This window comes from Rana temporaria, chromosome 5, assembly GCF_905171775.1.
Source record: "Rana temporaria chromosome 5, aRanTem1.1, whole genome shotgun sequence".
NCBI lineage: Eukaryota > Metazoa > Chordata > Amphibia > Anura > Ranidae > Rana > Rana temporaria.
In genome coordinates, this window is record NC_053493.1 from 247,630,802 (window position 1) to 247,652,790 (window position 21,989).

General features: G+C 44.1%; 2 protein-coding genes across 2 annotated transcripts; one reads left to right on the forward strand and one right to left on the reverse strand.

Annotated features, from left to right (window-relative positions):
* Positions 1-697: 697 nt before the first annotated feature.
* Positions 698-17,842, reverse strand: EEF1E1 (eukaryotic translation elongation factor 1 epsilon 1). The gene is made up of 4 exons (XM_040353696.1): positions 17,696-17,842; positions 9,616-9,822; positions 3,538-3,633; positions 698-1,535 (listed from the first exon to the last, which is right to left on the reverse strand). Exons 1-4 carry the CDS (start codon positions 17,780-17,782, stop codon positions 1,395-1,397), a joined length of 531 nt encoding a protein of 176 aa, XP_040209630.1. The 5' UTR covers positions 17,783-17,842; the 3' UTR covers positions 698-1,394.
* A 763-nt stretch (positions 17,843-18,605) lies between these two features.
* LOC120939633 lies at positions 18,606-21,653 on the forward strand. The gene is made up of 2 exons (XM_040351991.1): positions 18,606-18,982; positions 20,690-21,653. The coding sequence occupies exons 1-2, from the start codon at positions 18,660-18,662 to the stop codon at positions 21,222-21,224; spliced, it is 858 nt and encodes a 285-aa protein (XP_040207925.1). The 5' UTR covers positions 18,606-18,659; the 3' UTR covers positions 21,225-21,653.
* The last annotated feature ends 336 nt before the right edge of the window (positions 21,654-21,989 follow it).

Below are 21,989 nucleotides of genomic sequence, written 5' to 3' on the forward strand. Positions count from 1 at the left end.
GGTTCATCAGAATTCAATCATTATGGCTGACAGGATAACTTAGACAAGATATGAAAACAACATTATAGTGGAGCAAAGGTAGAGTGATATTTAAAGGCAGTATTTTTTTCTTTAACAAACATGTTCTACTTACCTGCTCTATGTAATGGTTTTACAGAGCAGCCTGAATCCTCCTTTTCTTGGGTCCCCAGCTGGCACTCCTGGCCCCTCCCTCTGCTAAGTGCCCCCTTAGCAAGCAGAATGCTATGGGGGCTCCTGAGCCACTTCGGTGTGTGTTCATTCATACACAGAACAAGGCTCTGCCCTGCCCTCTACCCATTGGCTCACTGGCTGTGAAGGAAAGGCCCGGGAGAGCCAAGGCTCCTGTGCACAGCACTGGAAGAAGATGGGGCTCAGGCAAGTATTGGGGAGGGGAATAACCATCAACCTTTACAACCACTTTAATAGCAGAGGGGCCCAGATGGTAGGGCATCTCTTTTTGTGTCATAAGTATGGTGGTAAATAACACCAACACTGATCTGGTGCTGCAACGTATTCTAGGAAAGGGGCAGATATTGTACATCTTGTTGCCAAGACCAACCTTTCAGGTTTGCATGCAATGTCATCTGTTCACACGTCGGATGCCTACAACTCAGTATATAAAAGGAGACAAAATGCACACAAAAAAAAAAAAAAAAAAAAAAACATGACTAAAATGAAAATTTATTAAGCATAAAATTTCAATTTTTTTATTATATTCTGGGTTTAGATATTCAACCTGCCAAGACAAAAAGTAGACTTATAACGTGTTTGATAAATCGTAGAGTGGCAAGCCGTCTCTCTCACGTTTGGCACAGTATTATAAAAACACAGGTAAGGAGGGGAAAAAAATAAAATAAAATATTCCTCCCTTTAGCCCTCATTCACACAATGCGATTTGTCATGCAATTTGACAGTTCCAAATCGCATGACAAGTTGCACACTATTGCCAGAAATAAAACCGTTCAAATTTCCACGACTCATGTCGCAGCGACTTTGAAAAAGGTTCCTGCACTACTTTTTTTCCCCCCGAATTCATTGCGATTCGCAAGCCGCAATGAAATCTGGGAGATGCAAATCACACAGATCTGCAGCACTGAAATTGCACTGAAGTAGTACCATTTCAAAACCGCACTGGTGTGAACCAGGGCTTAAGAAAGCTGGGATGGAAATGCAAAACTTAAAAACAGAAGTTAACTACCAAAAGTTTCAAATTTCAATTATTAAAATAAATAACAAAACTAGGCTCTGGGTTTTGTGAATGCTTCATATTAGATGCACCAACCACCTGAAATAAAGTAAATGGCCAAGTCTGAAGAGGAAGCATGTGTATTAGTTGGTACTAGATGGGTGAGCCAGTGGAGCTGTCCCTTCAGCTAATGGATATTCGTATAGATTCTATTTTTAATGAAGACCAAACTTGGGAGATGCTGCCGAATGCCAGGGTAGTGCTGGATATGACTGAACCAACGAGATACATTAATGCAAGTCTCCTTTTCTTGAACCGAAAGGTCAGCCTAGGAAGAAATCAAATAAAAGGTTAAAAGAAGATTTATACACAAGGCAAAAATAAATGCTATATTTTGCATCTCACAGGTCCTTAGGTGGTTTCTGTATTTTTTTCTTCTTTTAGGCTCATTTCCCCTTCCCCTCCCCCTCCCTTTATAGCTGGCGATCCTGACAGCAGCAATATACCCGTCCTAGGACCGAAGGAGAAGAAACACTGGACAACAATTTTCAAAAGTCTTGCTTCCCGACATGTGTAAATAATTGCATTCTGTTTTTGTTTTTTTACATTTTACACAGCGTTCCAACTTTTTTGAAATTAGGGTTGTAAAATCTGTTGTCCAGTGAAACCTGCAACCATTATAGTTACATTTTCTTCTGCAGCAATCTTCCCATGTTTTTTTCCCCCCATTCAGCGCGCTGGGTTGAGTAAAGGAAAAAAACAAAAAACGATAGTGTGTACCAGGCCTTATATAGGAAGGCGACAGGAGGGGCAGAGATGCTGGGTCAGCACAGACAATTAGACAAGGGCTATGCTAGAGAATTAAAAGTGCAAGTTCACCTTTAGTAACTTTTTACAAATATACCCTTATGCAATTCCAGATCCCATAAATGGTACATACCAGCTGTCCTCATTTTAAACGACATGCTTTTCTTTACATATGCAGCTGTAAGGGGGCCGCTCCATGTAAAATATGGCCCCTTGATCCCCCTCTATCCGGTAAATTGGATGCTACAAGGAAGGGGGCAAGCACGACACTCCACACCAGGGAGAAAGCCTTGCATTACTGTGTGGAGTTACAGAAAGAACAGGAAGTGAGAATTTCTCACGATAGTTTTTGAGTGTTGGGTTAGACGGGGTTAATATAGGTTGTCAATTGACCTTTGCTGTGATTAGGATAAAATGTGGCTGCGATTGGGTGAAATATGGAGAATGGTAGGGAGAGGTGATGGAGGTTAATAAAGGTTGCCGGATGGAGGTGAAAGGTGATCAGGTAATTCATAGATGGAATGTATGCGAGGGGGGTGGATTATGTCATTTTTGGGGATGAAGGGGCAGCGGAAGAACGTTATCACAGGAGGTGGCAGAAAAAGGTCCCTGAGAAAGAAGGTAAGGGCCCTCGGGGGTCTGGGTGCAGCTCCTCTGAAGGGACCGATCCAGATAAATGCTGCATCTCTACAGCACCAAGGCTCAGAAGCTGAATGCAATCTGCCTAGAAAAAAAAAACAAAAAAACACAACACCACAGATAGTGTCAAACTGGTTATGCTGGGAGTGGGAGGGGCTACCCAGGGTGAAATTCTGCTCGGATTACTGCGCCGTTCCAGGCGGGAGCACGTATCAAGACCAGGCTAATCCAGAAAAAAAATGCCGCCCTCGGCTTATACTCGAGTCTCTCGCGGCACTGTACCCATCTGCAGCCTAATCCCCCTCGCTGTGATACATCTTCAGTCTTTTGTCTCCCAGCACTCTGCCCATCTTTAATCTTATTATGTCCCGGCGCTGTGATACATTCAGTCCAAGCTGTGTAGTGTAACCAAGCGCTGCCGCCTCCTCCTTCTTCTCGATAGGCCGACTTACTGCTGGAAAACAGAGTCTGTGTTTCATCACAGAGGAGCTTGGTTACACTACAGTGAATGTATCACAGCGCTGGGACATAATAAGACTGAAGATGGGCACAGCACCGGGAGATAACGCAGATCAAGGTACCGTACTTGAGGCACAGTGAGGCACGCAGATGGACACCCTAGGCTTATAATCGAGTCAATTCGTTTTCCCATTTTTTTTTGTGGTAAAATTAGGTGCCTCAGCTTATAATGGAGTATATACGGTAGGTGCAAAATGGTAAAGAGGAGCCCAACGAGCAGAACTTCCCCTTTAAACTCACCTGTAATGTACGATTAGGGAATAACGTTTTTTGTTACACAGATTCTTTAAAATATGCCCAGCCGTATATTTATATCAATTTACATATATATTGATTAAATCCATTTTAGATATTTATATACTTACTATAATTGGATGAAGCCCATAATAAATTAAAATATCTGCCAAAGTTATTTTATTTCCAGCCATGTATACTTTGTCCTCCAGATACAGGTTAAGGTCCTAAATAAAATTATATAAAATAGTAGATGAACATTAATCTTGGTTATCTATAGGCAACTTTAACAGTAAACAATATACGTTAACCAGTGTTCAGCTCAGGTAAAACTTGTAGTATTTTTTTTTTTTTTCTACTGGCTGCATTTTACTGCAGTGTTTTTTTTAAAACTGCGTTGGATTTTTAGGGTGGTTCCACCAAGTGAATATTCCAAAGAAACAAATGGCATCACATGTAAAACGAGCCACAAGAAATTAAAAATGTGCAGGTAAAAAAGGACACAAAAAAAGGGTCTGCAAAGCCAGACAGTGACCTCCGACATTTTTTTTTATGAAGCACTCCTCTTGAGTTAATAGAGACAGGAACAATGGAGTATTAAAAATGCAGTGTAGTGTATTTGAACGCTTGAGCAAGACTGTGGGCGAGGTGTACTGAGCCTGTGTGGGGGACTCAGAGATTGCATTTGTTAGTGTGCTAAATTTATTCGAGAGGAAAAAATAGACTTTACGCTAACCCACTGGCTTCCATATTTCAATTTAACTGTACAAGCTCCATATCATCTACCAAAACTACGTGATATGGGGACCTGCCTAAACTCTCCAATCAGGCCAGAGCTTGTCATACATAGTTGTTGGTAGATCAAAGAAATTGTAGTCAGATTGTAACATGTGGGGTTAGCTTTATCCTACCCCATTGTAATCTACTATTAGTCGATCACCTGTGTTATGAACAGGGCTTTTTTTCAGGGGGAACTTGGGGGAACTCAGTTCCACCACCTCTGGCTCAGACCCTTTGGTGCCTGCTCACCACAATCACTTGTAAACACAGAAGTGTGGTTTTTGTGTTTACAAGTTACCGCTCTGCACTCTGTGTGTGGCCCCCTGAACTCTGCACTCCGTATGTTATGCAATCCTGGTATTTAATGCCCCTTTAAGACCCTTCTACTGTTTTTGAAAACTGAACAGGGTCTTGGTTGAGTTCCTGCACCTATTTTCTGAGAAAAAAAGCTCTGGTTATGAAGAACAAGCATTACTGTAGTATAAATACATTAGACACACTGCTCAATGATTGAGCTACATTTATTTTACAACACACTACAATAATAGGACTCAGCAACCATTTAAGTTGTCCACTTAGAAAATACACAGGAGGTGACAGTTGCTACTTTTGTTTCCATTTTAAAATGTACAATTTGCCCAATAGCCTAACAGCTTTGCATTTTTTCTCTCTTGTTAACTATGGGAAGATGTGGCCAAGAGCATTTACTAAAATGCATTCAAATTAGTACCAGTTAAAAGTGATCTGACATATGTGAATACCCTTCAGCTTATTACTAGAACAACCAAATGTTCTGCCTTTCACATAGCTTTCCCAGTCACGTCATAACTACTAGATTTGTTTAGTTTTATTAGGAAAAATACGATTCACTGGTAGCAATAAAACAGCTCTATTAACGTGTAAATGCTGTATGCTGACAAAACAGAAATTAGCAAAATGATCACAATAATCAAACAAGGCGGTTTAGGAGTGTGCTGAATCACCAGGTCTGCTTAGAATCACTCGTATTTCGCCACTTGCTGACCCGCTCACAGTAAATATACTGCTCCACCCCTGGGGTGCGCAGCAGCACGATTCCGTGACCGCTGCGTCCGATTACGGCGATTGGTACCCGATCACTGTATCATGTGATTGCTATGATTAACCTGCCTAGTGGTATTGCCGAGTCTGGCGCGGGGTGACATTTCAGTACCATTAGCAGTAATCCCGAGCCAGACTCGGGATTGCATCGCAGGATACAGGGAGAGTTACTTACCTTGTCCCCTGGATCCTGCGATGTCTCCCCGCTGTGTGCGCGAGCTGTCTCCTCGCTCGATTCACACAGTGCCCGTGTGCCACTGAGCTCTGTTCCCTGCGACGCACGGGGGCGGAGATCGGTGCCAAATGCAAAAAAAGTAAAAACACAGTATACATACAGTACACTGTAATCTTACAAGTGGCTTTTTGCTGCAGAAGAAGGTACTAGAAATACAACAGGCTTACTAGCCTGTCAGTGAAACATAAGCGCAAACTGGAAAAATATGTATTTGCATGACCGCTTTATTTGTCCAGCTTGTCCATCTTTATAGATGTAACAAATTTGAAAAATTGAGCCCGACCAGTTTATATTGAGGAGACGCTGTGTATACATGGATTGTATATCTTACCCGACTACTGTATACCATTTTATCTATGCTTGGAAAATCTGTGACTCATACATGTACTACTGCCTTTTGCTGTTTTGGTGAATTTTTCCTACTAATAAAAAGCTGAGCTACTTCAGCGTGATTTCAAAGCCAATCAATGTGATTCTCAGATTCCATTGCGGCTTGCGACTTCATTTAACAGAAGTCAATGCAAGTGGCAATGAAATAGCAGAAAAGTAGGGCATCTCGAGTGGCAACAATTTGAACGATTTCATTGCCGAAAATTGCGTTCAACTTGCCATGCGATTTTGAACCGTCAAATTGCATTAGTGTGAACAACGAGGGCTTAAAGTAGTTGTAAAGTCAAATGACAAACACATTATCATTGTTCCAAGGATAAATGCTACACTGGTCTAAAAGCAGTTATTTTCTTTTGGCCTATGCAGCAACAGTATTATTCCTTGCTAAATTGCAGGCCACATGATCCCTCTCTAGCTTACTGAGCGAACCACGGATCTGCTGGTAGTGCCAATAGAGAAGGGAGCAACGTCATTGCAGGAAATGATGTTGCAGCTGAGCTCCTGCATTTCTATAGCAATGAAATGCAGTCCGACCCAGCAACAATGTTGCTTCCCCCTTACCCCAGCCAAGTGCAGAGAGAGGAAGTAGCAACTGGAGGGTGTGTGTGTGTGTGTGTGTTTTTCCACAGACAATGGAAGATACTGGCACACTGAATGTATTAGCAGCGGCATGACAGAAGACCTAAACTGACCACATTAACATGGATCGGCAGCCATGCTAGAGTGGTCAGTTTATTATCAGGAGGAGGTGCACAGGCAGGATCAACCAGGTATTGCACAACATAGGCAGGGCTGAATAAAATGGCAATATACAAAAATGTATTACATTGCTTTAAAAAGGCAGTAGCATAATTTTTGTTTTCAGGGCTACATACAAAACAATAGATAGATATATATAAAAAATGTTATCTATCTCTATCTATATAGGGAAGGCTTAGAACCTCTGTTTTGTCTTCTGCACATTTCTCCTCAATCCCTGTCCAGGTGATTGTTGTCAAAAGAAGCAGAAGGAAATATTCCCAGCGGGGAACCATTTTAAAACTTTATAAACGACCTGACCCTTCCTCACAATACATAGCACGTCCCATGTACACAAGTTTTCCTACATCGGGCAGGCCACTTATTTCACTAGGCTGCTCTACACATGACGAAGAAGCTCAAGTATCTTTCTGGGCTTCGAGAATTTTTTGGTGCATTTGTGGTGCTATTAACTGGTTTCCGACCTGACGTATAGTAGAATGACGCTGGCAGGAACCTCTCGTCAATACGGGCAGATGTCATAACGTCATTCTGGATTGTAGGGCCGTACAGCAGCGCAAGCTGTCACTGGCTGCGTCCACCAAACACAGCCAATGACTGATCACTGTACTAGCCCACTGCAAATACCATGTGACCCCTAACCAATCACAGAAGGTCACATGACAGTTGTATACAATGGATGGCTCTCTTTCTAGCCATCCATTGTATGAAATTGTGTGATCCCATGGTACAGACTAGGCCAATCACAGCCCATTTGTACAATATGAATAGTGAGTTATTTTTTTTGTACCGTCACCAGTCAGTTTTCATGATTACCACACAATCCACCTGTTATATGGCACTGGTGACAAGTATGTTAAAATAAAAAATAAATAAAAGATAACACAAGAATTACCCTCATGTTTTTTCATTTCTTCTTAATATTCTCATATAACCTACAGAAATATTTTTCATTATGTTTCAATTCATAGGGCTGACTATTTTCGACATAAGGACCTCTTGGATAGGGGGATGGGGGTCATTGGAGGAGTGGTTCTCTCCGCTGGCACAGCGTGTTGCCTTTAGGGGTTTCCCGGGGGATCGAGAATACCTCTGCTCTTTGGTGTCTCTCCCTAAGCTGGTTGCTTTCTTGGTAGGACCTAATAGGATTATTTTACTCTTCTAAACTTCTTTTATCTCAACTTATTTAAGCTACTCAGCAATTATTTGATTAATCTTGTCATTGTCCAGGATTTATTATTTGTATGACTTTAGAACAATAAATAATTGTATTCTATATACTATGAAAATAAAATATTTTGAAAGTAAAAAAAGTCATTTTTCGAAAACTTATGACAAAAATTTTTGCCATGCCTCTTACTATACATTGGCCTGTCTACCATATATAAATAAAAAGGGGTCAATTTGAGGGGGATACACACACACACCCCTTAGTTTGTGGACTCTAACTTTATACTAAATATACACAGATTTGGGTTATTTTCACCAAAGAAATTTGGCAGAATACATTCTGGCCTAAAATTATGAAGAACAATGATTTATTTGCAAAATTTTTGTTCTTTTGTTTATTCAGCAAAAAAGAAAAAACACAGTGGTGATTAAATAACACCAAAAAAAGAAAGCTCTATTTGTGTGAGAAAAATGATAAAAATTTAGTTTGGGTAAAGCAGTGTTGCATGACCACGCAATTGTCAAAGTGCGACAGCGCTGAAAATTGGCCTAGGCAGGAAGGGGGTAAAAGTGCCTTGTGGTAAAAGTGGTTAACAAATGAACGGTACTGCAAATGTGACGTGGTGCTTTTTGTGTTCACACACTACTGTGGTGTCAAGTAGGGTTGTCCCGATACCACTTTTTTAGGACTGAGTACAAGTATCGATACTTTTTTTTTTTTTTTTTTTATGTACTCGCCGATACCGATACTTTTTTTTAAATGTGTCCCCAAATGCAGCCATGTCCCCAAACATATCGCAGCCATGTCCCCAAACATATCGCAGCCATGTCCCCAAACATATCGCAGCCATGTCCCCAAACATATCGCAGCCATGTCCCCCGTACCTAAATGATGCCGCCGCCGCGTTAATCACTGCGCGGGGAACATTACAGTCAGCTTTCGTTTGAATAAGCCGTTTTCCCTGCCGCGCTATGTATAGAGACACTCCCCCTTGCTCGCGATTGGACAGATCCGTCCAATCCCGAGCAAGGGGGAGTGTCTATGCGCGGCGGGGAAAACAGCTATTCAAACGAAAGCTCACTCTAATGTTCCCCGCGCGGTGATTAACGCGGCGGCTTTGCGATATACGACGACTGCTTTGCGATATACGGCGGCTGTTTTGCGATATACGGCGGCTGCTTTGCGATATACGGCGGCTGCTTTGCGATATACGGCGGCGGGGGCAAGTATTCTATTTAGGCATCGGGGGTATTTGCGGGAGTACAAGTACTCCCGCAAATACTCGGTATCGGTCCCGATACTGGTATCGGGACAACCCTAGTGTCAAGGCAGCCTTGAACTTGAGCAGGCCTTCAAGAGTTACCAAATATTAGTCTTTGATTTTGACAGTCTAAACCAATAAAACAATTATGGCAAGGTAAGCTGTTGTGGAATAGGACTGTCTTTATTTTATTATAAAAGATCAGTTCCTCTTTTAGGAGCCAACCACTTGGTCATTTTGATTATTACAACAAAAAGGTTTACAAGCTTTGTCAAAGTGATAGCTCATGCATTCTTAAACCCAAAAGAAAGTCACACATCTTTTATGGGAATATATATACAAAGGACCAATCTGTCTACATATGCAGCATCACCTTATCTTTTCAACTGATATGAATAGAGTTCTAGAACTGGCCCAATGTATATCTAGCTTGAGAAGGATTCAAAAATGTTATGTTTATTGCATATCCACTTGAAACAGGGCTTCCAAAAAGTATGGCCTCACCATATCTGCACAAAAGTCATCACACTAACCTTTAGAATGGATCGAACATCTTCTTTGGAATTGGAAGACAATCTGTCTATACGTGCAATTCTATATTCCAGCCACTGTTGTACAATTGCCTTCTCTTCTGTTGAGACACCAAGGAGTTCCTCTTTTTTGGCCTCAGTAGCTAAATGAGAAGCGATAGTGGCAAGTCCCACCAAGCTGGGACCTTTATTGGTTTGAAGCACAGGAATCTGAGAAAAAAATAAATAAATGTAAAATGCTTTTATTTATTCATATACAAATTAGATTTTCTTGGTCTTAAGACCCCACTCCAGTTTTTTTTTACATCAGAAGGTGGTCAACTGCAGGTCAAATGTAAACGTTAATGAATTCTGAATGATCTCACAAGTGTCTCAAACCAATACCATCAACACAGGTCCCAATTTAAATCTGTGGTCTTTACCTAGCTGGAGATTCTACAGATCTCCACGTTGTTTGCCTGAATGACGTACAATATGTCCATCTGATATCCAATTGTGAGATCCTCTCAGGATCCAGAAGGATGCGCATCATGATAGGGTCACCATAAGGGGAGCGATTAGCAAAAGCAGACTGCAGAACGGGATTACTCATCTCCAGTCCTAGAAGAGGCTCCAGTGAGGGACAAGGGTGGCAGGGTGAGCTGAGGGTTGCATGCTTGGCACTGCTGCTAGTCATAGAACATCTTGTATTTTTTCAATGAATACAAAGTGTTCTCAGATTGGACGACGTGGACAGGCAAATCCGTGATGTCCCAATCTCCACCTCTTCCAAATCAGAGCCGTTTGGCACAGGACCCTGAAGATTGTGGCTATCACCATAAGAACGCTGACCACTACAGCAATTAACACCTTCCCACTGGTCCCCTCAGCTATGAGCACTTTTGTTCACGGCCAAGCTGGGATCAGGCAACTGCACCAGATCTATGTGCAGCACATAGACCAGTCTCCTCAAAGCCCCACTGTAGTTCTCTGCGAGATCACACACCCTTCTACCAACATCCGGAATAGGGATGAGCTCTGGTTTGGATGGAAACTGAAAAAGGAAGCCAACACACTCGCCCCATCAACTAAGGCTAGGGGCATTTCCCACACCGCAGCTGCATGTACACAAAGGGGCGGGGATGCTTGAGACATCATTGACATAATATGGTGACACGCAGGGCTTTTTTCCAGCTGGAACTTGGTGAAACTCGGTTCCACCACCTCTGGTTCATAGTCCATAGCACCCCCCTGAACTCTGCATGTAGCGTATCCCTAAACTCTGTATCAAGAGCACCCCTAAACTCTGTACTATGTACATAGCACACCCCTAAACTCTGCATGTAGTGTATCCCTAAACTCTGTACCAAGCACACCCCTAAACTCTGCATGTAGTGTATCCCTAAACTCTGTACCAAGCACACCCCTAAACTCTGCATGTAGTGTATCCCTAAACTCTGTACCAAGCACACCCCTAAACTCTGCATGTAGTGTATCCCTAAACTCTGTACCAAGCACACCCCTAAACTCTGTACTATGTACCAAGCGCATCCAAGACCTCTGCACACAGCACACCCCTGGAAGGAGGGGAGTTTTAGGGGGTTGTGGATTATACAATCTCCTGTAAGATGGCTATACACTGTACAATCTGACTATACAATCTCCTGTAAGATGGCTATACACTGTACAATCTGACTATACAATCTCCTGTAAGATGGCTATACACTGTACAATCTGACTATACAATCTCCTGTAAGATGGCTATACACTGTACAATCTGGTTATACAATCTCCTGTAAGATGGCCATACACTGTACAATATGATTGTACAGTGTATGGCCAACTTACAGGAGATTGTACAGTTTATGGTCATCTGCAATCAGACTGGACAGTGTACGGCCATCTGGTCTCTCCTCCTGTCAGCATGCAGCTCTGCAGATGTGAAACTACAAGTCCCAGCACTTTATAGGCAGGTAGTGGGTAGAAGCACAGCTCCTATAAACTCTGGACATTATTAGTAGTGAGCTTCAATTCCCACCATACCTTAGCACGGCTCTGCACGCATTGCTGTCTGGGACTTGCATTCCTCCCTCTCCCCGGCTGGTCTTACCTTCTAGAGGGGAGAAAAACTGCACCATCCCCGCCTCTCCTGTACTCGGCCTCCTCCGGACACACCATCCAGGGCTCTGAGGCGGCAGCCGGAACTAATGCAATACCTCCAAATGCGAGGCCGCCGCGTTCCCAGGCCGGTCCAGCTACCCTACCCTGTAATTCATAAAAGGCGGCGCGGCTGTGATGTCACCAACTATACGCCCGGCTGTCTGCCCCCTGCCTGAGCCGGCCTCAGCACTGTGCTTGCAGTTATAAAAACCTGCCTGCGGTCATATATTTTATGGGCGGCAGCCGTCCGTAACAGACAGTTGGCAACCCTGCTCTATGCTCGCCCTCAACTTATTTCAACTCGCCAAATGCGAGCTAGCAATTTGAAGTTTTGAGGGCTGATCTAGCCCACATTGAGACCATTTGACTAATTCAGTTTGTGGTACTTGTAAAAACGCAATTTGCGTGATCTATCTGACATTGGGATCTCCGTGGGGTAACCTTGGTTGATATCAAGGGCTACACCAAACTTCCAACCACGTCATCCACTGTCAGTGACAATCCAGTCTTTGCTTGAATAACTGTACATTGGAATACTGTACCATTTATCGTATGCGGAATATAGATTCTCCTATATAAATACCCCTGACAAAGGGCTTGAACCCAAAACGCATTGGGTACTGAAGCTTGTTCTCAGACAATGGAAAGTAACCACTAGAGACAATGTACAACACTGTAAATAATTATATGATTGCAAGATATTGTGTTTTTTTGTTATGCGCTTTAAAAATCATCACGTGTGTGGGGATGCACCGAAATTTCGGCTGTCGTTTCGGCATATTGCCAAAAGAAAGAAAAACACACCGATAATGAAGCCAAAAATGGGGCGCCCCCCCCCCTGGTGCCGCCCATTACGGGGGTGTCATTCTAGAGCGCGGTCGTGCTTTGCGGGTACGCACTGTGGAGGAAACTGTGCAGAGCGTCTTTCCCTCCCAGCTCCGCCTCCCGACATCTCGCTCCGAGTTGCTCCTGCACATGCTAAGTGCAGCCGGGACACAGGGTACAAGTTTATCGGCGGCACAGGCGGTGGAGCTTGCTCCCCTCCTCCCATCACTCAGCGTGGCGATCGGGTGTTAGAAGTCCCTCCCATGTGGGAGGATTCTGACATCTGACCCCATTCCATTTTCTTCTCTCTCATTGCTTGTCCAGCTCTCACAGCCCCCCTCCTCCGCCTTCATCCTCCGCATTTCCTGTCTACAATCTTCTACTAGTCTTGTTACCCTCTGTATGCTCTAGTCTGCAGCTGTCACAGCTTCACTGCAAGGGCGTAACTACAGTGGTCGCAATGGCGACCCAGCCTGAGAGGAGGGGCGGCATACAGAGGAACTAATGCCTTCCATGTTCTTCCTGCAGGAGGGAAAGGAGGAAACGTGGGCATTCAGCAGCTGCAGGAAGAACAGAGGGCATTGGTTCCTCTGTATGCTGCCCCTCCTCACCAGCTTTTTTCTGCTGCCCATGAGCCCCTCATCTCCCCAGTCTCCGACCCATTCTCCTGTACCATGTCCCCAGTCTCCGACCACGACACTACCTGCCTGGAGTTTGCATGTTCTCCCTGTGCCTGTGTGGGTTTCCTCCAGATACTCCGGTTTCCTCCCACACTCTAAAGACATGCTAGTAGGTTAATTGGCTTCTGCCTAAATTGGCCCTAGTATATAAATGTGAGTTAGGGACCTTAGATTGTAAGCTCCTTAAGGGTAGGGTCTGATTATGAATGTACGTTGTATATGTAAAGTGCTGCGTAAATTGACGGTGCTAGAAGTATCTAAATAATAATCTCCTGTACCATGTCCACAGTCCCGTACCATGTCCACAGTCCCCGACCATCTCCTGTAGTACCATGTCCACAGTCCCCGACCATCTCCTGTAGTACCATGTCCCCAGTCCCCGACCATCTCCTGTAGTACCATGTCCCCAGTCCCCGACCATCTCCTGTAGTACCATGTCCCCAGTCCCCGACCATCTCCTGTAGTACCATGTCCCCAGTCCCCGCCCATCTCCTGTAGTACCATGTCCCCAGTCCCCGACCATCTCCTGTAGTACCATGTCCCCAGTCCCCGACCATCTCCTGTAGTACCATGTCCCCAGTCCCCGACCATCTCCTGTAGTACCATGTCCCCAGTCCCCGACCATCTCCTGTAGTACCATGTCCCCAGTCCCCGACCATCTCCTGTAGTACCATGTCCCCAGTCCCCGACCATCTCCTGTAGTACCATGTCCCCAGTCCCCGACCATCTCCTGTAGTACCATGTCCCCAGTCCCCGACAATCTCCTGTAGTACCATGTCCCCAGTCCCCGACCATCTCCTGTAGTACCATGTCCCCAGTCCCCGACCATCTCCTGTAGTACCATGTCCCCAGTCCCCGACCATCTCCTGTAGTACCATGTCCCCAGTCCCCGACCATCTCCTGTAGTACCATGTCCCCAGTCCCCGACCATCTCCTGTAGTACCATGTCCCCAGTCCCCGACCATCTCCTGTAGTACCATGTCCCCAGTCCCCGACCATCTCCTGTAGTACCATGTCCCCAGTCCCCGACCATCTCCTGTAGTACCATGTCCCCAGTCCCCGACCATCTCCTGTAGTACCATGTCCCCAGTCCCCGACCATCTCCTGTAGTACCATGTCCCCAGTCCCCGACCATCTCCTGTAGTACCATGTCCACAGTCCCCGACCATCTCCTGTAGTACCATGTCCACAGTCCCCGACCATCTCCTGTAGTACCAGCACGGCTGGGCACAATCACTTACCTGTACGTGCTTATTAAGTGCCCAGCCGTGGGTCGCGGGCGCACACACGCGACCCGGTCCGAAGCTCTGCAGCCACGGGACCCCGCGGACACGATCGCCGCCGGAGTCCCGCAATCGGTCACAGGAGTTGAAGAACGGGAAGAGCTGTGTGTAAACACACCTTCCCCGTTTTTCACAGTGGCGCTGTCATTGATCGTCCGTTCCCTGATATAGGGAAAGGCAATCAATGACGTCACACGTGCAGCCCCGCCCCCCTACAGTTAGAAACACATGGAGGTCACACTTAACCCCTTCAGCCCCCCTAGTGGTTAACTCCCAAACTGCAATTGTCATTTTCACAGTAAACAATGCATTTGTATAGCACATTTTGCTGTGAAAATGACAATGGTCCCAAAAATGTGTCAAAATTGTCCGATGTGTCCGCCATAATGTCGCAGTCACAAAAAAACGCTGATCGCCGCAATTAGTAAAAAAAATTTTTTAAAAAAAATTTAAAAAATGCAATAAAACTATCCCCTATTTTGTAAACGCTATAAATTTTGCGCAAGCCAATCGATAGACGCTTATTGCGATTTTTTTTTACCAAAAATGGGTAGAAGAATACGCATCGGCCTAAACTGAGGGAAAAAAAATGTTTTTTTTATATGTTTTTGGGGGATATTTATTACAGCAAAAAGTAAAAAATATTGCATTATTTTCAAAATTGTCGCTCTATTTTTGTTTATAGCGCAAAAAAAAAAAAAAAAAAAAACGCAGAGGTGATCAAATACCACCAAAAGAAAGCTCTATTTGTGAAAAATAAAATAAAGGATGGCAATTTTGTTTGGGAGCCACGTCGCACGACCGCGCAATTGTCAGTTAAAGCGACGCAGTGTCGATTTGCAAAAAGGGCCTGGTCCTTTAGCTGCATTTTGGTCCGGGGCTTAAGTGGTTAAGTGCTCAGCCGCGGGTCGCGGGCGCGACCCGGTCTGAAGCTCCGCAGCCGCGAGACCCGCAATCGGTCATAGGAGTTGAAGAACGGGGAGATGTGTGTGTAAATACACCTTCCCCGTTCTTCACAGTGGTGCTGTCATTGTTCCCTGATATAGGGAAAGGCAATCAATGACGTCACACGTGCAGCCCCGCCCCCCTAAAGTTAGAAAAACATATTAGGTCACACTTAACCCCTTAAGCGCCCCCTAGTGGTTAACTCCCAAACTGCAATTGTCATTTTCACAGTAAACAATGCATTTTTATAGCACATTTTTCTGTGAAAATGACAATGGTCCCAAAAATGTGTCAAAATTGTCCGATGTGTCCGCCATAATGTCGCAGTCACAAAAAAAAAAAAAAAAAAAAAAAAAACGCTGATCGCCGCAATTAGTAAAAAAAACTAAATATTAAAAAAATGCAATAAAACTATCCCCTATTTTGTAAACGCTATACATTTTGCGCAAGCCAATCGATAAATGCTTATTGCGATTTTTTTCCCCAAAAATAGGTAGAAGAACACATATCGGCATAAACGGAGGAAAAAACAGTTTTTTTTTATATATATATTTTTGGGGGATATTTATTATAGCAAAAAGTAAAAAATATTGCATTTTTTTCAAAATTGTCGCTCTATTTTTGTTTATAGCGCAAAAAATAAAAAAACAGAGGTGATCAAATACCACCAAAATAAAGCTCTATTTGTGGGGGGAAAAGGACGCCACGTTGCACCACCGCGCAATTGTCAGTTAAAGCGACGCAGTGCCGAACCGCAAAAAGGGGCCTGGTCCTTTACCTGCATATTGGTCCGGGTCTTAAAGCGGGAGTTCACCCATTTGTAAAAAAAAATTTTTTCTCCCCTTAGCTTCCTGCTCGTTCGGTCTAGGGGAATCGGCTATTTGTATTAAAATATGAGCAGTACTTACCCGTTTTCGAGCTGCATCTTCTTCCGTCGCTTCCGGGTATGGGTCTTCGGGAGCGGGCGTTCCTTCTTGATTGACAGCCTTCCGAGAGGCTTCCGACGGTCGCATCCATCGCGTCACTCGTAGCCGAAAGAAGCTGAACGTCGGTGCGGCTCTATACTGCGCCTGCGCACCGACGTTCGGCTTCTTTCGGAAAATCGTGACGCGATGGATGCGACCGTCGGAAGCCTCTCGGAAGCCTGTCAATCAAGAAGGAACGCCCATTCCCGAAGCCCATACCCGGAAGCGACGGAGAGGATGCATCTCGTAAACGGGTAAGTACTGCACATATTTTAAAATAAATAGCCGATTCCCCTAGTAAAAACGAGCAGGAATCTAAGGGGGAAAAGTGCCCTCTAAGGGTGAACCCCCGCTTTAAGTGGTTAGAGTCCCATTTTAGGGGGTATTATTTTCTCTCTATATACATGGCCAATAACTACAATATTCCGTCATGGTGAAAACATATTCATCTACATTTTGAACCACGTGTGGCCACTGCAGTCGAACAGAAGTCGCTCGATCAGCGCCGCAGCCCTGTTTTGTGTATTTTGAAGGTGTGTTGGTTTGGGGGGGATGGGATCGTGTTTTCCTGCTGTCACAACACTACAATGCAGTGGAGAGAATTCCCCCATCCGCCTCAAAAAGTCAGAACTGGTTCAGTGTTTTCATTTAGACTGCTGGCTGAATAATAAGAAAAAAAACTGAACATGTATGGCCAGGTTGGAATTCCCCTTTAAGTCAATGGGTTTAGTTAGCGATTGTAAATAAAGGGGAAGCCCAGACCCCAGAGATGAGCTCTGAAGCACCCATAAGACGGATTTCTAGAATGTGATGGAGCATTGTTCAGCTGATGATGACACTGCATATGAATGATATCGGATCTCCTCAGCTGATGATGACACTGCATATGAATGATATCGGATCTCCTCAGCTGATGATGACACTGCATATGAATGATATCGGATCTCCTCAGCTGATGATGACACTGCATATGAATGATATCGGATCTCCTCTCCTCATTGCATCAGCAGCACACCACGCCGGGTACTATTCATAGTGCAGCAGCTGTCCTACAGTAAGACAACTAGCCATAGTAAGGCACTTATCACTGATCTACATTACATAGAACCTCTGAGCAACACACAACCAACACATCTCCATATAAAGGGAGCCATTCAGTCAATGTGCATTGTAACCAAACACGGCACACCGACCAAACGTGCTATTCAGTTTAAAGCTAGTGACACACGTGTCCCCCTCACATTACCTGTCTGTCCCCCTGAGCGCGGCTGCTGTACTTTCCTGCCTTTAATCCCAGACATTTCTCCAGCGCACACAGCTCCTCCACCGCCATCTTGGTTGGCAAGTCCCTCAGAGAAACACGTTGCCAACCACACAGCACAAGACTGCCCCTCCCCTTCTAAATGAGAACATGTGCGAATGGTCCAAAAGTGGGAAGCCTACTTCTCACCACAAGATTCGATTGGTAGGAATAGATAATGGGCGGGGCGCATGCAACCGGAAGCAAATGAATGAACAAGCGTGTTGTAGGCAGTTGTGGCTCAGTCAGTCAGTGACGAGAGCACGGCTTGTCTATAGGGCTGGTCGTGGCTTTGTGTTTGAACGGAGGGGATTTATGTACATTGGGGCTAAATTATATATATATATATATATATATATATATATACGTCAGCACGTAACTAGATGGGGTTGTTCAGGTGCCTTGTATTCTGTTCAACTCGGTGTGCCACTGATCAGCCTGAGGGGTGCTGTGTAGAAGCGTCACTTCCTGTTCTAGCAAATACACCAAATGTATGGGAGAACTCTGCAGATAGCTGAAGCAGGAAGTTATTTTCAGGACAGGGTTCTTTTTCTCCTACACGAGTTTAAAGCGGTAGTAAACTCGCTGACTTTTTTTTTTTTTCCTTTAGGCTTCATTTCCACTGACGTTTTAAAAACGAGCTGTAAAAAAGCTAGGTATTCCTGGAAAAATCTGCGTTAAAAACGCGATATTTACAGCGTTTTTGCATTAGCGTTTTTGCACGTTTTTTAACGCTAGCGTTAGGCAGCGTTTTTTGGAAAAAAAAAACATCTCTAGGCTATATACAGTCTCAAATTTCCAACAATGCATCAGAAAACATAACAGAGCATGTGTTGGTGCCATTTTGTTTGGAGAGAGCATATCTGAGTTGATTGAGCTTTTCGGCATTTTGTCAAATTAGCGGATAAATATGGATCCCGTCATGCAGAAAATTGATGAGGCGATCATTCTGATTGCCTTGCGGAGGCAACGGAGGAGACAGGAGGAGGAGAGAAGCAGGAGACGGCATCAGTATTGGGTGCATCCTATGGTATCCCATCGGGTGTCAACGGGCTATTTTTGCAATTTGTATTCGGAATTGCGTATATATCCAACCAAATTTATGAACTTTACAAGGATGTCAGTGCCGCGCTTCGACGACCTGTTGGAGAGGCTCAGACCAAGGCTGACCAGGATGGACACTGCAATGCGAAACTCTGTTTCACCGGAGGAACGGCTCTTAGTGACACTCAGGTAAGTGCAAAACACATATGGGTTAGGTGATAGGGTTCTGGGATAGGGTTAGGGGATTGGGTTAGGGTTCTTGGATAGAGCTTATGGATAGGGGATAGGGTTCTGGGATTAGGGTTAGGGGATAGGGTTCTGGGATTAGGGTTAGGGGATAGGGTTAGGGTTAGAGGTTAGGGTTCATGGATAGGGTTAGGTTAGATTAAGGCAGGGTTGACAAATTTTCTTGGAATCTAGGAGCCAGCTAAAAAAGTTAGGAGCCAGAAAACGCACCCCGTCCCGACGAGCTTGCGCGCAGAAGCGAACACATACGTGAGCAGCGCCCACATATGTAAACGGTGTTCAAACCACACATGTGAGGTATCACCGCGATTGGTAGAGCTAGAGCAATAATTCTAGCCCTAGACCTCCTCTGTAACTCAAAACATGCAACCTGTAGATTTTTTTGAACGTCGCCTATGAAGATTTAGAAAAAAGCAGAAAAATTGCGCCAACCTAATACATGCGATAAAGTCCTTATGTGTATCCACAAAAAATTATCAAATTATTAAGGAGAAAATCGCACAAAAATACGTGCAAAAAATAAGTGTAATTAAGTCCTTAATAGTGCACATATGCAACATAAAAGTCCAAAATAGTGAAATCCAGAATAAACGACACCCAGTGTGTGATTAATGACATAAATGTGATCCGCCACCACATGGACTGAGGCTTACCACAAGGCAACCAAATAACAGCGTTATTTATGGTTAACACCAGGATACTCCAGAGTATGAGGAACAGCTTAAGTTGAACCCGGGATGTAAACAGACCACAATGCATAGGAATCCTTGGCGGGATATACGAGATCTAATGTGTAGTACTCCTCCTCAAACCGTCTCTTATTGCCCAGTCTGAGTTATGTGCATGTTTAAACTATCCTGAAAGCATTTCTTCGTCAACATAAGTCACAGTCAACCTGGCTAATCTTAATCTTTCTTTATTTCTTGTCAGGACACACAGCTGAGTTTAGTAGGCACTGACAAGCAGTATATTCACTCCTCTCCCATAGCAGTACTGCACTCGATCTCCCAGACTGGAGATTTATGAAGATTTGTCGGCATTCCACGAGCGGACGCAATTTTGAAGCGTGACATGTTGGGTATGAATTTCCTCGGCGTAACATTATCTTTCATAATATTAAAAAAAATGTGGATAACTTTACTGTTGTCTTATTTTTTAATTAAAAAAAGTGTAATTTTTTCCCAAAAAAGTGCGCTTGTAAGACCGATGCGCAAATACGGCATGACAGAAAGTATTGCAATGATCGCCATTTTATTCTCCAGGGTGTTAGGATAAAAATATATATATAATGTTTGGGGGTTCTAATTAGAGGGAAGAAGATGGCAGTGAAAATAGTGAAAAATTACATTAGAATTGCTGTTTAACTTGTAATACCAACGGCCACCACCAGATGGCGCCAGCTTACACATCTGGTGGTAATAACTTGTAATACCAACGGCTCACCACCAGATGGCACCAGCTCACAAAAAAAATGTTTTTTTTTTTTTTGCCCCCCTTCCAAGCCAAGTCGCCAGGACCCTATTTCTAGTCGCCATGGCGACCTGGCGCCCTGGATTTGTCGAGCCCTGGATTAAGGACTTATTTGTATTCTTTTTTTTTTTTTTTTTTTTCAATATGTACATTTTTTTTTTTTTTTTTTATATATCTTAGGTTCCTTGCTACAGGACAGAGTTATGCAACCTTACACCATTATTTTCTACTTGACGTCACAACAGTATCCAGAGTAGTGAAGGAAACATGTGTGGCAATATGGGAGGAGTTACATGACGTTGTCATGCCAGAGCCCACAGAGGAGATCTGGGAATCAGTCGTAGACACGTTTTGGGAGAAAATGCAGTTTCCAAATTGCATTGGTGCCCTTGATGGGAAACACATCAGGGTGAGGAAGCCTCCCCACTCAAGATCATCATATTTTAATTATAAAAAATATTTTTCGTTGGTCCTACTCGCATTATCAGATGCACACCTTAAATTTCTTTTGGTGGATGTGGGAGCTTATGGAAGCCAAGGTGACGCCCGTATCTTCCGCGAGTCGGCCTTTGGTCGGCGTATACATGCGGGACAACTGAACATTCCAGAAAGCAGGCCTCTACCCTGCACTGAGGAACCAAGCTTACCTTTGGTAATGGTGGCAGATGAGGCCTTTGGTTTGGCAGAAAACCTTATGAGGCCATACAGCAGCTGAGGTCTCAACCGACAACAAAAAATTTATAATTACAGGCTCAGCCATGCACGCCGTGTTGTCAAATGTGCATTTGGGGGTGTGCACAGCCAAATGGCGCGTTTTGCTAACAAGCATGCAACTTGACGTGGAGAACGCCATTAAAGTTGTTCTGGCATGCTGTGTTCTTCATAATTTCCTAAGGGACAATGACAGCAGCAACGTTGATCCGGAGCCCAGTCACCAATCGCAGAGGGTGCAATTTATGGACCTACGGTCAACGGCACGTGTCATGACCATTCGCAACCAGTTTGCTGCATTTTTTGAATCCCCTGATGGAGAGGTGTCATGGCAGAATGATTATGTGTAAAAGAAAAAAATTGAATACACATGGATTCAGATACAGCTAAATTTGATACAGATAAATTTTAAATAAAGATGTATACAGTTTAACTTTCTTGTGTTTTTTTGAAATAAAGCATTTCTCAAAAAAAATATTTTTTTTATATGTCCATTTTTCAACGATTTTGTTCTACAAGTCCATTTAACTGTGCCTTCAGGCAAGCGTATGCTATCCTTTTTTGAGTCCTTAGCATACACTTACCTTAACCACTAGCCGACCGCCCACCGCCGTTATACGTCGGCAAGTTGGCTCGGCTGGGCGAGAGCACGTAGTATGACGTCCTCTCGGTCCTGTCAGCAGGGGAAATGCTGATCTTCGGTTCATACAATGTTTGAACCGAGGATCAGTGTTTCCCCTAGTGAGGCCACCCCCCACAGTAAGAACAC